Raw genomic sequence first — 16,199 nt, 5'->3', positions numbered from 1 at the left:
GATCTTTAATACTTCTAAGTAGGTCTTTCTACGGATAATAAAGAGCAAACAACTATAATTTACAATCGTAGACTAACAATCTAAAAATTCTAAATTTTGTGTCTGGGAGTTTTCCGTACCCAGAGTGATACTGATGTCCAGCGCAGTCTGAGCAAACTCCACAGCTTCCCCATACAGCTTGAGACTGAGCATCAGATCAGTCAACTTATTACACAACCTCAGCCTGGAACGCACACTGCTGCTCTTCACAGCAATGGGCAGAGCACGATCCTACATGATGGAATACACAGATACACAGGATATTACAAGAGGTTAAAAGGATAACTCCAGCCTCATTCCTAACAATAATGGTAATAGTGTTACACCATGACAGGCCTAAGGTTGCTTAAAGGCATGGTTGGTAAGTATTTACATTTTGTTATAACTTGTTTTAAATGGTTTTTACACCCAAGACAGCTATAAAGAACTCCTGGGCTCGAAAGCGAAAAAGATCTGCCATCCGTTGCTGGTGAAATCCTGAAAAAACGCCCACTAATTACTGCCTCGTGGTCCGCTTGGAAAAAGAGAACCAATGAAATGCCTTCTTGCCCCGCTGCCCGTATTGTACCCCTCTTGCTTGAGAGCCAGATCTCAATGCACGTCATTGCCGCATTGCTAATAGAAGTCATGTTTGTTTTAAACAGTATGATAATAGTAGGTGTATACTTACTGGTGAATCTGACATGGAGTAAAATTGCAGTCCTTTTCCTGTCCCAGCCCCGAGGGCAGGGGGAGGGTTTAGACAGAGCCCAGAGGAGATGCTACTTTCACCTACCAACCCTGTCTTTAATGGCTAAACTTTTTTATACAGTACATCAGAACTAACTGAGATAATTATTAAGGGTATATCTATATATAGCATATTTATGTCTATTTTAAACTGTGTATATCTGTATCAACTCAGTGCTTTATTCAGACTATACCCTGTAGAAGGTGATAGCCTTGTCCCTGTCGTGGTTGCTGTTGAAGAAAATGTCGCCTGCAGCTTCCAGAAGCTTCAGGATGAACTTGGTGTCTCCTGTGCTCAGGGCGACATCCTGAGCTGCCTAACAACGACATCAACAAAAAATACAGTTTTAGTTTCCTGTCAAAGGCAGCACTAAACTAAAGCCGACCGAGCAGCTGCTTAGGGTCCTTTTGCCAGAGAGGGCACTAAAAACACAATTTACAAATTCCTTCCGTTCATCTTTTGATAAAATGTATTATTCATGTTTTTGGGGTAGAATTATTTGTACCATAATGTCTCATTATAATTTCATTCATTTCAAAACAGAAACAGTTCAGTCATACTCTCTTTTTACAACGTATACTGTTTTCAGTCACTAAATATTCAGTTAGTTATGAGCAGGGGTTGATGCATAGACTGTAAAAGTGAAGCCAAAACACCTGGATCGCCCTCTGGTGGCTGGCTGCAGTATAGGTCATAGGGCTACAATCTGGCATTTTGGCAATGTGTACTATTGTACATATTCATTAATGTGCATTGTCCAGAACTATTAAATAAATTAAATGAAAAAGCTATGGCGACGGGTTGAAATGTCATGATTGACAGCTGTGATTGACTTGTAATTTGTTTGAGCGGGTGTACGGCGGGTCTTCGATATTGTTGCTCCACCACCCTATCACTATTGCACAGACTACGGTTCCAAAATCCAAAAGATGTCAGTGCCCGTATCCTGGATATTTTGGCTTCACTTTTCTACAGTGGGATCCATCTTTATATACAGTCTATGGTTATTACTAACTACAATTAGTTATTAGTTCTGGCATGAAAGCTAAATTATTTTTCAGTCACTGATAAATTACCATTATTAACACTCAACACTTCCTGTTGATTTTTCAACACAATAGAATACCAGAAAAGGGACGGATTATGTATTCACAAAACATTAACACATGGACACTTAACACAGATCACAGTGGAGTTTTACAATTTCTTTTAGCTACAGAGCTGCTGTCCGACCTGAACGTAAAGGTCCACCAGTTCCGTCTGGTGCAGCAGGTGGTAGATCTTCCCAGCTTGCAGCCAGCCCCACGCTTCCTTCTCCCTGCAGCCCAGGTCGATGAAAATACCCAAACTGGTCTTGGTGAAGTCGAGAGCCGCCCTGTACGCCCTGAAAACATTCAGAAACTTAGATTAGTCCGGTTGCTTCAAACCTTCAACTCATCATTATGAATGACAAGACCTTGGGGTCTTGTATTCAATACTTTTTAGGCACTGACCGAATTCCCTCCTAAGTATCAAGTATCGAAAAATGCCTCGTCATTCAATAAATATCATCAGCGTCAGTGAGCCAATCAGCATGCAGCACTTCTACCAAGCTCTAATAATACTGGTCGTAGAGACACACAGGAAAAACTCCACGCTACGCACAGACACAGGGCTCACACATTAGGAGCTGAAAAATAATTTAAAAGATTTGTACCTTAATGTTGTTATTTTCGGGGGGTTTAATGAAATTGGTATCAATATTGGTTTCTAAGATTTTTGAAGGATACCCAGCCCTATGAATGAATGAATCACATTTCTCATATTTCTGTTTCAGTTAACTAAAAATATTTTCCACTGCTTATTTTTGCTTTATTTTTTAGTTTACTACAATAACCCTGCTTTAGAAGACATTGCACGCAATTTTTTGTTCCACTACAAATAAGTGGCTTGAATGCTTACACTTGTATTTTTATGTTTTATTAAAAAGGCTCTTTGACAGGGGCAAACAAGAGCAAAGGTAAATGTTACATCAGAGCATTTTTAGCTACACACACACACACACACACACACACACACACCACACACACACACACACAAAAACAGAATGACACAGGCAGACACAAACAGAAAGGCAGACAAAACAGACAGACCACACACACACACACACACACACACACACACACACACACCACACACACACACAACACACACACACACACACACCCCCCCCCCCGCCCACTCCCCACCCTCACACGCACAAACACACCATCACCTCTCTGTGGCCAGGGTGAGGTAGAGCTGGCTGATGGCTACCAGTGCGTCTCCCTCCTGTGCTCTGTCTCCGGTGTGTCTCAGCAGCTGGACCTGGTGCTGGCTGTAGATGATACACTGGGCCTGCTCTGGAATCTCACACCCATAGAGACGGCTCAGCTGTTTGGTTGCAGTCAGTTGGCCTAGCAATGAGTGACAGTGCAGTTCAGTTCATTGAAAAAATAGCACCCAATACAATGTGGTGGAAGAAGTATTTAGATCTCTTACAGTCCAGTTAAGTAAAAGTACTAATACCACACTGTAAATATACTCTGTTACAGGTAAAAGTCCTGCATTGAGGTACTTGAAGTATTGAACGTAACAGTACTCAATGCAGAAAAATCCTCACATTTTAGAAACTGGAAACTATTCAAACTGTTGTGTGTTGAATGATCTAGTCATTTCAGCTGGACTTGTTATATTGTTGTCTAGTTTCTATCATAATAAAACATTAGATTTTATAAACTACATGTGTTTAGTATGCAAAAATGTGAATGTGTAAAGTAAAGTAACTAGTAACTAAAGCTGTCGAATGTAGTAGAGTAAAAAGTACAATATTTCTATTCTAGTAGAAAATGGCATGAAGTCACCAGTTACATTTCACAACTTCCATACTTACAGTCTAATAGGTTGGCACTGATAGCGAGCAGCAGAGCCCATTCGTAGCATCCTTTGCCAAAGTCCAGCTGCTGTTGCTTCACATAGTGCTGCCCCAGCTCCAGCAGCACTTGGATGAAGTTCGCCTCATGACCTTTTTCATCCAGCTCAGAGAAGAGCTGCACAGCCTCAGTCAGGTGTCTCTGCGCCAGTCCTTTGGCACCGGCCTTCAGACATAAGAGCCCTTCATAAGGAAGAAGAAGCACAGAGTCATCTCTCAAGACCTAAAAATCCTTTGAAAGAAGCATGTGTGTGGGAAAAATGGCGTAAATGTTTGAAAAAACAACAAAAGTTTGAAAAAAGCTAAAAAGTGTCTTTTTTTTTTTTTTACAAAAATGTTGTAAAAAAACAACAATTAAAGAAACCCAAAACCCGACATAAACGACAAAACCCCCCCCAAAAAACAGCTGAAATCTTGCCTTACCAAATTGGTTAGGGCCAGCTCTGTTAACAAGCATATCTTACCAAGGTTGGCCTGAGCTACAGCCCAGTTTGGCATGTCCTCATACTCTTGGCAAATGTCCACAGCAGCCTGGTAACTCTCTGCTGCCCTCCGGAGGTAGCCCATGCACCGAAGTGCCACGCCACGCATGTTGAGGACCACACCTTTGCGTTAAATTAAACACATTAGCTTTAACAGACTGGAAATAGAATAAAGTTGGCTCATTTTTTTCAGTTTTACTGCCATTGTTTTTGGATCACAAACAAGTCCCTGCTCCAGGGGTAGTGGTTGAATGTCAGGCCAATCATTCATAGAAAACACTGTTTGCCACTCATGTCAGACTTGTCTCATCATGTGTGAAAATTGCATCTGTCTGAGGGTATTCAAATGTAATGGAAACACAGTTCAGGAATGCTGAAATTGGACATGACTTTAGTTCCTGTGGTTACTAACTTCCTGCAAATATTTGCTTGCACCAGCGCTTCTGATGCTGTATCCTCACTACATTTTTAAATTGTGATTGAAACAAAACCAGTCCCCGTCCACACAAGTGTATTGGTTCAGCAGCAGAACTAATGTCCCTCCACACATCTAACATCTAATATACTCGGCACGCACGGGTCGGTGTAAAGAGGAAGAAGACTGTCTAACGTTGTTCTGCGGTTTAAAATCATGAATGTATAAGATTAAAATACAGAAAATTATTTGGAGAAAGAATAAAAATAGTGAAAAAGTAATAGCAAAATCGTAAATAGTAAAAGCTGGAGTGGTTTAAATATAGCAAAGATATTTGGTTTTTCAAACCAAAACATAGTAGTGAATGTGTAGCTTGAAACACTCTGTAATTGTTCATTCTAACACATTAAGTCATACATATCCACAAACCTTCCTGAGGCGTAGTGCAGTGTTCTGGCATGGAAGCTAGGACAGAGTCCAGGATATCCAAAGCAACATGTGGCTGATTATTGACAATGTGAAGCCATGCCAGCCAGATGAGGGCGCTGTTTCTTTCTGGGACAGAGATGCAGGGTCGCTGTGAGGTTGGACTCTTGTTGATGAGAGTATGCATATGGGAGATGGCTTGTCCAACCATCCTGTGCTTGAAAAAGAGTTGGCAGAGACAAACAGTGAGTCGATGGCTCAAAACGTGGTATCGATCACTTCCTCCCCCTTGGACTTTGTTAGAAAAGAGCGCTTGGTATAAATATGGAGCCACTTGAGGTGGGACGGACGCTTCCTGTTCTGTGATCCCAAACAGTCTGTTGAAATTGTCCAGAACTAGATCCATGCTGCTAAGGCAGTCAGTCAATGTAGCAGAGGGCTGCATAGAAGCTCTCCTGGCTGAACTGACACTGAGATGGGGAAGTCTGAGTTTGCTGTATAGCCTTCCCAGGGTAAGGTACATCTGACTGGGAGCGATGCCCCATGTTCTTTGAGCTTTGGCACAAAGAACAATTAGTCTCTCAAGATAAGGGGCCGCTTGCACCCCCTCAGCACGAGTCCAGTGGTGCTTCGCCAATTGGTGACAAGCCCGGGCCTCTGCCATTTTGTTGTGAGAGAGAACAGCTTTCTTGAGGATGTATTTAAGAGCAGAGTTGTCCTCTAAGCATTCCAGGCAGTCTGGGATTCCCAGTAGCAAGGCAACAAGTCGCTCTGTCAGAGCAAAGAAACTTTCAGTATTTTTCTGCAAAAGATATATGGTAACTAGGTTGGAGTAGATGCTGGCCAACAGTCTAAGGTCTGTGAAGCCTTCTTGTGGCACACTGAGGGCTTCCTCAAAGTAAACCCGAGCCTGGCTCAACTTTAACCTCCCAGCACAGAGCTTACCCAGCAGGAAGCACAAACGAGTCTGCGACCAAAGGAGTCGCTTCTTCCTGGCTGTTTCCCTAGCAACTCCCAGGAAGGCAATCAGCTCATCCTTGTTGGCGTGCCCGGTAAATATGGAGGAGGCGAGGAGTTCAGAACTCAGTCTATACATGATGCCAAACTCTATTTTGTAGTCTTGTCCTTCCAAAAAGGAGAAGAGAGGAATAAAGTTCTCAGTGTTGTTGTTTCCTTCTACAACTGTCTGAACAGTGAAACGGGGAGGGCTTGGGTTTTCTGTTTCTGTAGCCGAGACCGTGTCCTCTGGAGTCCCGTTCACGGTCACTACGGAATCTGATGAAGAGTCCTTTCCATGATCAAGAATCCTCTGAATATTTCTCTTCAGGTTAGCTTGCTGAGTATCATCTCTGTTTGCTTGAAAAGAATAATCAGAGGAACAAATTATGAACTAGGAGAGGAGACTAGATCCTTTGACAAAATAAACTAACTTGTCATTAACTGTTGGTGGCAATACTTACATGATGTTTTTTTCTCAGAGTCTTGGTAACTGATCATATCTGAGATTGAACAACAAAAAGGACAAGGGATAGAATGAGAAAATCCCCCAAAACATCATGAATAATTAAAAAACAATTAGAAATCAATGATCTAGCACAATGCAAAGCTTCCTTCATGAATCTAAGGCATCAACTGCACTTGAAGTGAGCAGATATAATTTGAGTTAGCACACAGTCCGACTGACATTAGCGCTAGGATAAGCAAAAGACAGGCTCAACCTTTTTGCATTGGAGCCCCTTTGCCTTGTTGAAATGAATGAGAAAGCTGTGGTTTTACTGCAGTGCTAACGTAAATTTGAATACTGTCCTTGATACTGTAAGCTTTAGACACATGGCATTAATTCAAGCTACTTTGCTCAGTTTAGACTTCAGATTAAAGGGTTCTAGTGATGATTCTTTGACATTGTCCTCACAAGAAAAACTACATTAACAGTCATTTGTTTACCAGAAAAGTACCTCTAGTGGCCATGTGAGTTATAACATGTATCTGTCAGGAGCAAAGGCATATGTAGTGTGAAATTGTTACTAGTGATGTTCAAATGAAGATTCATGAACCATTAGTTGTATTCATTGACCCAACTAGATGGCACTCTTGGTTATTGGAAAAAGGCTCAAAGAATGTCAATTCAGTATGCTTTTAACTCTTGAACAGAAAGCGCCATGAATTGGGTTAAAAAAATTAAGAAAATGCTTTGCTAAGCTTTATTTGGACATCACTTATTGTTACAACAATGCAATACCTAACCCCATAGGGAGTAGGTTGGGGTGGATGGTTGGATCAACAAACCTAACACAAGAGATCCATATTTGTTTCAAAACAATGGTCCCGAAGGTTTCCTAACATTAACAAAGTCATTTTTGTACCTACACCAAACATTTTCTGTCAGGAGACTCTTAGTCTTGTACAGTAATAACGTCCAGCACGTAGGTTATGTTTTCGGTTCAGTTTGTCCACTTGGTTGTTGGTTTGTTTGTCTGTCAGCAGGAATACGGAAAAACTAGTCTGGATCAATGACACTTAGGACCTGTTGCCGGGGATTTACTATGGACAAAGTACACATAGTGATACACTGGTAGGAGCAAATTAGGTTTAACCATGTATCCAGCTAACTTAAATAGCTAACATTACAGCATTGTGTGAGCAATAAACCTTAGTTAATATTGTATGTGTCGTTTTCTTAAGCGGGGTGCAACTGTTCCACCAAACAATTTTTTTCCAGAGACTGTTTTACAGATCTATCATCTTTTGGACCGGAGCTTAGCGCCGCCCAAGACGATTGTGATTGGCAGATTGTGATTGGCGGCAGTGTCTGGCAATGCAAGACTACAGAAAGTCAACTTTCCCAATTTTCATGAAACTTGGTGGAAGGGTGTAGCATGGACCAAGGAAGAACCCATTACATTTACAATGAATTTTAATCACGGAGCACATACACACATTCTTTTATTCACTTTTGGTAACGTTATGAGATTTGCGATGCATTGATGTGGTGTTAGAATTATCTAAATAAATTCCCACTGCATTAACATTGTGACAGAGCTCTACGCTCTCATGGTGCCCCTTCTAGTTTGTAACTGTTGTCATAGGTAATGAAACCAATTTTGTCATCTGGTTTTGATATCTTATTGATTCTTGATTCTTTGTACACATGACAACTATAGATACATCTGTGAGACCTGTAAGTCCTTCTGCAGCCTTTCAGTCTCACCCAGTTTGTAGTTCTGGCCAGTATCATTTTGAGATTTCTTCTTCAATGAGGCAGTTGATTCCTCTATAACTTTGTCCTCTTGCAGACTGAAGAATGTCCCGTCCTCTCCATCCAAAAAAATATCTGCTGAGCTGAAAGGGGGACAAAAAAGAAGAAGCATTGCGTTAGTTCATGCAGGACATGGAAGTCATGTGTCCCCTTATCCTGTGTCCACTCAGCAGCATGATCCCTGTTTCAGCTTAGCATGCTGCTTGGCTGATCCAGGGAGCATCGTTGGATCAGAGCCTTCATTGCCAAGTATTACTGTACTTCCATTTGTTGCAACAAATGGTTAAATCTATGACGAGAATGTTCCTGACTGAAACAGTATTTTCAAATACTGTATTGTAAAATATTTTGTTTTGTTAAAATGGCTAATACAGTTATAGTGGTGATGCACTCACTCGTAAGTGTCGGCGGACGGTTTCACCAGGCTTGTCTTGACCAGACCCACTTCTCCTGTCGCCTCCTTCCGCCCTAAGAACCAATCAAAACAAGACCCCAGAAGTCCCGCAATAATGATACAATCACCGGGTGCCACACTCAGCTCATCTGGTCCCTCAGCATCATACTCCACTGTCGCCAGACAGGTCCCTCTGGCTGAAAAGAGAAGAGGTAAGAAGCGGATAAAACGAGACCAAATATCCCACAACTTAACAACAATAAAGTTTGTAATGCTCTTTAGGACATAGTGACCATAACATATCACTGGGGGAATTCAACTTTTTTACACCCCTCATACTTTCTTTAGTTCATGTGTCAGCGCTGAATTAAGTTTTACTGTCAATTTAAATATCAATATAAAGATATAAAGATCAATATCTAATGCTAAAATTCACACTCATATTTTCTCTCATTTTTATTTGTTTCTGAAATTATTTTCTAGATTTTACAGTACTTACCATCGTAGCTGCTCGATAATGGAAAAAAACAGACAATTTTTTAGGTCAATTTTGAAATCATGATTATTTAACACGATTACCCATTGACTTCTAAAGATGTCGCATTTTATTGAAGTAAAAAAAATTGTAAAACAGTTAAACAAATCAATAGTGAAAACACCTTGAACTGTAAAACTGCCCATCATACTTTTCCTTGTCGAAGATCATTTTTAGTTGGTTTGTGTTTAGTTTAACAATATATGATCTTATTTAACCTTGAATTGTTTTTTGCCTTTCCCTTGGTTTCCCCTGGGTTTAAGTAATTATTAGCGTCCTCCGCCCTTAGATATGACAGGGACTTACCGAACTGCAGAGGGAAGTCACAGGCAGGTTTCCCATCACCAATTAAAATGCTCTCTGCACAGGATTTGAGAAACCATCTGTGGACAGATCAGCTCAGGTTAGTGAGAGCAGTCACAGTCACTGGTACGTAGTCCATTCAGGGCTGTGTGTGGATGGGACTTACTGATGAAAGGGGATGACCGGCTCCAGAGCAGGTTTGGGTGCAGTGCCTCGGGCTCCATCGGCCAGGCAGAGGACGGTCCACCCTGAGCCCAGAAACGGAGGTTCAAAATGGGCTATGTCTCCCTGCTCCAGGTACAGGTCCCCTCCAGAGGTGGAGCTGTCAAACATCTGGTTGGTACTGCAACTAGCAAACAATGAGCCTGAGGACGCAGAGAGAGAGAGAGAGAGAGAGAGAGAGATTATTATTGAATTGTATTATCCTGAAATTAATGACAATAAAGCAATTTGAGAGAGAGTGTGTGAGTGTGTTTTATTGTGATTATTTTTCAGTTGCATATTATTTACATCAGTTGAGGAATTTTTTTACCCCTATGAGGAATTTTGAGTAATGACGACCACACTGTCAGCGCATCTACATGATACAAGCATTCGGTGATCACGTATGCGCATACTCCTCCACGCAGTTGCTAGTAGCCAAGGAGGACATGGAGGATTAAAAAAAACATGATGGACTCTTCAGAAGAGGTAATTATTGTCACTTGAGCTTCTGCGTGCAAAAGTCACCAGACAACACAATCTTCTGAACATAGCCATACTGAGAAATACAGAGACTTGTGTGGAGCTGATAGTCTTAGTTAGCTTTGTATCAACTCATTTGGCAATGGCTTGAATGTAACCGACGTTCATTAAAATCAAAAAGTTACGCATTAAAGCTTTAATAGTAATTATTGGTGCAAAAAGTAACTGAATATGAAGTAAATATTTGGCATTAAGCACGTTATGATCTGCATATACCTAACAAAAACTATAATGTCAATACATAGTGTAATTGAGAATATTGTCTAGCAGTTGCTGTTAAAAAAGAAAATTATAATTTTAACAAATGAATCTGCTATTGAGGTTGGCCTTATGCCAATAATAATACAGATGGTGTTGCCATTCAGATGTGTGGTAAAATAATGCTATTTGTTATGAAGTTACAATGCTAAGTCCTCAAAAGTATTTTTTAGCAAACATGTTGCCTGTAGAAGATAGTTGACAGTGAGAGATATAATAGTAAATGAGGGCAGATATGGAAATAACAATTAAAACAATATTTTTTTTTTATTTTTTACAGTAATTCATCACTATTGGTGATACTGTAGGTGCAGTTACAGTCCTGACTTATAATGGGCAAACAAAGACAACTAATGGTTTCCAAAGCTTCATTTGATTGTCACTACCAGCAGGTGGTGCAACTCTGCAAAACTGAATTCCTTCATACCTTCCTGCATGAGGATGCCTTTGTACATCAGGTTAAGAGTGTTCTCCTGAATGGAAACCTCAATTGCGATGTCCTCCTCCAAAGAAGTGAGCCAGAACTTCTGGTCTAACAACAGATTTTCCATACACCGACCCAGAAAACCTGGAGGAGAGGAGGCGAGGACACTAAAAACTCTTAACTGTACTGGCATTGTTTTTATTAGCAGCAGCAATGGCAGTAGCAGTAGTACAGTAACAGTCCAATCCAGGACGCCATAGCTCAGAAAGTACATTCCTACGTTCAATCCAGCACAAGTCAATAAAAAGATTGAATAGTTATTTTAAACACAATATAATCATTGTCTTTCACACTTTTGCTTTATTGCAAAAACTTAAAAGGTCCCATATTGTAATTAACGTTTTGATTTAGAAAGCAGGTTAAAGTGCAATATAAATACTGTGGAAGGCAATCAAAACCAAAACACTCAATCCACAGAGAAATGCACACAGCCTGTATTCAGAAACTTTGCTTTTAAACGCGCCATCTGGACTTCTGTATGCTTGTGATGTCACAACTCTACAGTATATAGGTAGAAAGTGGCGCTAGAGTGGCAATACAGTGAATCCCCGGCTGCAATGACGGTGCAGAGACACAGAGAGGTCAGATGTCGAAGACCCAGAAATGCTGACCAATCAGAGCCGACTGGGCTTTTTCGGGAAGGGGGCTTAAAGAGACAGATGCTAATGCGGAGCGTTTAAGACAGAGGGTGAAGACAGGTATATTCAGACAGACAGTATGAGAAATTGAATATGTTTTTTTGAACATTGAAGCATTTTAACATGCTCTAGTAGAAACCCAAAATACAATATAAACCTGAAAATGAACATGAGATGGGAAGTCTCAATCTTATTGTTACAGACAACTACTTTATTTTATTCCATACTTACCTATTGTGTAATATGTGGTGAACTTCCATATTTCCTCAAATGTTTTGAATGTCACAAAAATCACTTTTTCTTCACTGCTGATGGAGATGAGATGAGTAGACATCTCCTGTAGACAGAGAAAATAAAAGAAGAAGAATAAAGAAGACTAAAGAACTGCAAACTGAGCAGACAGACCGCCTTAACAACCGGATTCATTCCTAATTTTAGACTTTGTACAGCTGAAAATGCCAGGATCTGTATATAGGTCTGGTAGCTGTGTGTGTGTGTGTGTGTGTGTGTGTGTGTGGGATGTACCGTGAACAGCGCGTTGACCTCGGTGCTGTCAGCCTGTAGAATGCGCAGTTTCCCTTTCAGCATTTCCTGCGAGTGCTCGTCTGCAGGAAGCCGCTCCGGACCCCGGACCACATCCAGCAGCACTGGCAGAGCTGAACACACGACACACCGGCACATGTTGAATCATCCGCTCACGTCATATCCTCCTGGCCACAGATCGTTTATAACCATATTTAAGAGTCTTGTCATTATTATTATCATTATTATCATCAGGGGCAGAGCGAAGGGGGGGGGGGCTTCTGGGGCCCATCGGCCCATCAACCTGTCAATTGCCGGTAAAAATTGTCTGGTATAACATTGTAAAGTTACTAGCCAATTTGGCCGGTGATGAATAAAGTGAAGCGTCTGTTTTTAATCGGCAGGCTGCAGAAACAATCCGACGTTTACGGATTGGTCTGTTTTCCGGCAAGACATTTGGGCGGTTTTAACGGCGCGAATCAAACCAGAGGAGCTGAAATGAAGTAGTAAAGTTATTTGGGTCAAAAAAATGTGGGGATATTTTCCAATAGTAAAGTAAATGTGTATATCTTAATGCATATCTGCCAGCCATGAACCCAAACAAGTATTTTAAAAGAAACATGGATGCTTAAATGTAGGGAATAAGCTGCACTAATCTGTTTTATTTTCCCTGGAAAAGAAATTGGCTAGAGGGATATCCGATTGGCTGGTAACTTTAAAAATGCACTAGCTATGTTGGCTGGTAATTAGAAAAAGTTAATTAAAAGCCCTGCTGACATTTATTTCATTTGTTAAGATGTACATAACATGGATTTTCTGCCTTTTCGGTCAGAAAATGGATATGATGTAGTCGCCGTCGCACCGTATAGACAGAAAATATTCAGGTCACGATACATATGATTTTCGACTCCCTCGGGTCCCTATGAACTCCTCTAGTGATTGTAGTGGATGTCACTGTGTGACAGCGTGACTCTCCGATTAATAAGTGACTTCAGAGGGACTTGCAGGTTCAAGGTATAAACCACTTCAAATTCTTCCACATGACTTTCCACTGAGGTCACTTCAGTTTTACAGCTCATGTGTTCTCAGAGGACCCGGGTGAGGTTGACAGTGCTATTGAAGGCAATATTTCATAAGGAATTACTCTCCAACATAGCAGCAAGGGGCCACTAACAGCTAGGGATGTTCCAATGATGCTTCATGAAGCATTTTTTTTAAATTTCTGAGCCCATTATTTTTTGTTTGAGAAAGGGTTAAAAGCCCACTGAATTGTCATATCATGAACCATTTTCTTTAAACCAAGAGCACCATCTGGTTGGGCCAATGGAAACAACTAATGGTTCATGAAGCTTCATTTAGAATTCACTAACAGGACTTCAGTGGCCTTGTGTTTTCTGCCATGATAGACGGTAAAAGGGAACATATTTAGGGACTAGAAGGCAGTGTTGTGGTCGAATCATCAACTGTCAAGTCCAAGTCAAGACTTGAGTCCCCGGTGTTTCAGTCCAAGTCTGAGTCACCAAAGAAGAGTCCGAGTTAAGTCCGAGCCGAGTCACTACCTTACCTGAGTTTGTTTCGAGTCCAGAGAATAGCGACTCAAATCAGACTCAGAGTCCAGGACTTGAGTACTCCATTACTGCCTATTACACATACAAGTAGTCAGAAACTTCATCCAACTCCCAAGTCCTATTTATATGAATGCTCGAATCCAATTCCATAAATCCTAGAGTCAGAGTCCCAGTCAACAATGCACAATTCCAAGTTGAGTTACAAGTCCAGAGAAGAGCGTCTTAAGTCGGACTGGAGTCCAACTCCAGGACTAGAGTACTACATCTCTAATAAAAGGGCATTTGAAAAGCACAGTCCTATGCCAAGGCATGCCGTATCTCACAATGATAAGGCAGTGTGAATTTACCCATGAGGTAACTTTACGATTACTCCAACACCACATGAATGCAGCGCAACCGGCCAATCTAGCAATGTTAAAGGTGCAATATGTAATACTGGCTAGTGTTTAAAATAATTACTGCAGTACAAATTCAAAAGAGTAGTAGTTATAACAATCTAATAGTTGATAATGGTTCTGTATTATAATTGATTTTGTTAGGTTTACATTTTAGGGCAATAAAGACAGATTGTTATTAACAAAGAAAGTGTTTCTGAACAGCAATGACATTCAAAACTGTGATAACTGAAACAAATATACAACACACCATGCAGTGAATTGCAGATAAGAACATCTGCACCACCAAAGTGAACATAAAAGAACTGTAAAATATATACATGCATACGACACTGTTGTCAAAACCCACGCAATCAACATACACACACTGGCAGACGGCATCTTGGAAGTTGGTGATCACCACTTTTCACCGCTGGTGATGTAGCAGCCAGCTAGCAACGATGTAGGATGACATAACCATAACCAAGTGGTGTCTCATTTCATAGGGGTGTGTTTTAGCCCTTAGCACTCTGTTTTGAGGGACAAGGGATAGGGGTAAGACGAAAGGCTAGGGTTAAGACGAAGGGGTAAGACAGAGAAATGGGATTCAGCCATAGATTACTACTTGTGTAACGTTAGTCCTCTCCCCCCCTCTCTCTCTGGAGCATGCAGGTCCAGGACAGGCCGTGGATAACACCGCCGTCACGGAGCCGTTCGTAATTTGGACATAAACAACCGAGTCTCTTGCCGTTCCATCCATTTGTCTGAAAACAAAAAGTTACCTGTTGGGACGTTTTCCTCACATGTTGACACAGTTGCCTTCAGACTTGCAGCATCTCTGGAGAAAGCACGCACTGAAAAAGAATGAAGGTGCAGGCGCATAACCAAAATTGCAAGTAACTTACTTTTATTTTAAGCCCTCTCACAGAACTCATATGGCTGAAGGTTTTTTTTAAATGGAATATGCTGCACTGCTACCACTATTATTTCTAGTCATAGTTCTATTATCTTTATTGTTGTTATAATTGCCACTGTTCATCATACCCACAGCTATAATTATTGTGAATCATATTTCTCTATATCTGTATCAGTGTCTCTGTGTCCCAACCGGCAGTGCACAATGCACAGCTCCTAAGCAGTTAGCAATGAGCTAATTTTAAAAATCTTAAAAATCTGCAGTGCCTGGGCAGGATAGGGAATGACATGACAACAATCAAATTTCACAGTATTAAAACTCGCCCACAACAACAACAACACAAAAGCACCACTACCACAACGACAACATGAAGACAACACTACAACAACAATACAATTTCACAGCTTTAAAACACCACAACAATAGTACCACCATTAACAATTTAGGGATCGACCGATACTGGTTTTTCAAAGTCGACAGCGGGGACGTATTAAACAAATCAGAACGCAAATTTAAACATCCGCAATGTAGAGCCCGACCGATTTTTAAGGCCGAAACCGATACGAATATTTGGTTGCGTCTAAAAATACAATATGCCGATATATCGGCCGATATCCAGTATATTTAAAAAAAATAATAATCCAGAAACGCGTTACAAAACATGAACAGATTTCCCTAACATTAGATATTTGTAGTCATTTATGAGTTCTCACTAAAATAATGATAATAATTTGTTTTCTTATCAGAACATCAATATATGTTAACGTTCTGATGAATAAAAAGTATAAAAATACAAACTCAAGATAGGAAACTTAAAGTCCTTTGAACAAAAACACATAAACAAAAAAATAATAAAAGTGTTGCCAACAGGGACGTTGTAGGCAACCCTCTGGTGGACAACCTATGCAACGCCAACGCTCATAACATGATTGACCGTCCGTTTTTGGTTTTACAATATTCATTTATCAGAATCGTTTTTTTCTTTAAATCGGCCATTATAAATGCCGATACCGATAGATCGATAAACGTCTAATATCGGCCGATAATATCGACCTACCTCACGTCGATATATGCATATGCTTGAATGCCATCGATGATTTATTTATTGAAATGAACATAAAGTATGTATCTATAAATATAAAATATTGTTTTTTATGGGGGGGGG

General features: G+C 40.6%; 1 protein-coding gene and 1 long non-coding RNA gene across 2 annotated transcripts in view; one reads left to right on the top strand and one right to left on the bottom strand.

The window, feature by feature from the left end:
- Positions 1 to 1,465, top strand: part of LOC116707244 (uncharacterized) — a 17,838-nt gene extending 16,373 nt beyond the window's left edge. The window contains exon 3 of the long non-coding RNA XR_004336443.1: positions 1,385 to 1,465. This is a non-coding gene — a long non-coding RNA (uncharacterized LOC116707244). The remainder of the gene's footprint in view (positions 1 to 1,384) is intronic.
- The window catches only part of sh3tc1 (SH3 domain and tetratricopeptide repeats 1), a 20,804-nt gene that overhangs the window by 4,019 nt on the left and 586 nt on the right, over positions 1 to 16,199 (bottom strand). Inside the window, exons 2-17 of the mRNA XM_032544418.1 lie at positions 14,901 to 14,972; positions 12,180 to 12,310; positions 11,886 to 11,991; positions 10,960 to 11,100; positions 9,697 to 9,895; positions 9,534 to 9,610; positions 8,694 to 8,889; positions 8,251 to 8,381; positions 6,503 to 6,541; positions 5,046 to 6,398; positions 4,184 to 4,324; positions 3,681 to 3,902; positions 3,024 to 3,204; positions 2,003 to 2,153; positions 963 to 1,085; positions 120 to 270 (exon numbers count right to left, since the gene is read on the bottom strand). Coding sequence (XP_032400309.1) covers positions 120 to 270; positions 963 to 1,085; positions 2,003 to 2,153; positions 3,024 to 3,204; positions 3,681 to 3,902; positions 4,184 to 4,324; positions 5,046 to 6,398; positions 6,503 to 6,541; positions 8,251 to 8,381; positions 8,694 to 8,889; positions 9,534 to 9,610; positions 9,697 to 9,895; positions 10,960 to 11,100; positions 11,886 to 11,991; positions 12,180 to 12,310; positions 14,901 to 14,972 — 3,414 coding nt within the window. The remainder of the gene's footprint in view (positions 1 to 119; positions 271 to 962; positions 1,086 to 2,002; positions 2,154 to 3,023; positions 3,205 to 3,680; positions 3,903 to 4,183; positions 4,325 to 5,045; positions 6,399 to 6,502; positions 6,542 to 8,250; positions 8,382 to 8,693; positions 8,890 to 9,533; positions 9,611 to 9,696; positions 9,896 to 10,959; positions 11,101 to 11,885; positions 11,992 to 12,179; positions 12,311 to 14,900; positions 14,973 to 16,199) is intronic.

This window comes from Etheostoma spectabile, chromosome 19 (assembly GCF_008692095.1).
Source record: "Etheostoma spectabile isolate EspeVRDwgs_2016 chromosome 19, UIUC_Espe_1.0, whole genome shotgun sequence".
Taxonomy (NCBI): domain Eukaryota; kingdom Metazoa; phylum Chordata; class Actinopteri; order Perciformes; family Percidae; genus Etheostoma; species Etheostoma spectabile.
Note: the sequence above shows the minus strand (reverse complement) of the source record. Positions and strands in the feature narration are given on the sequence as shown.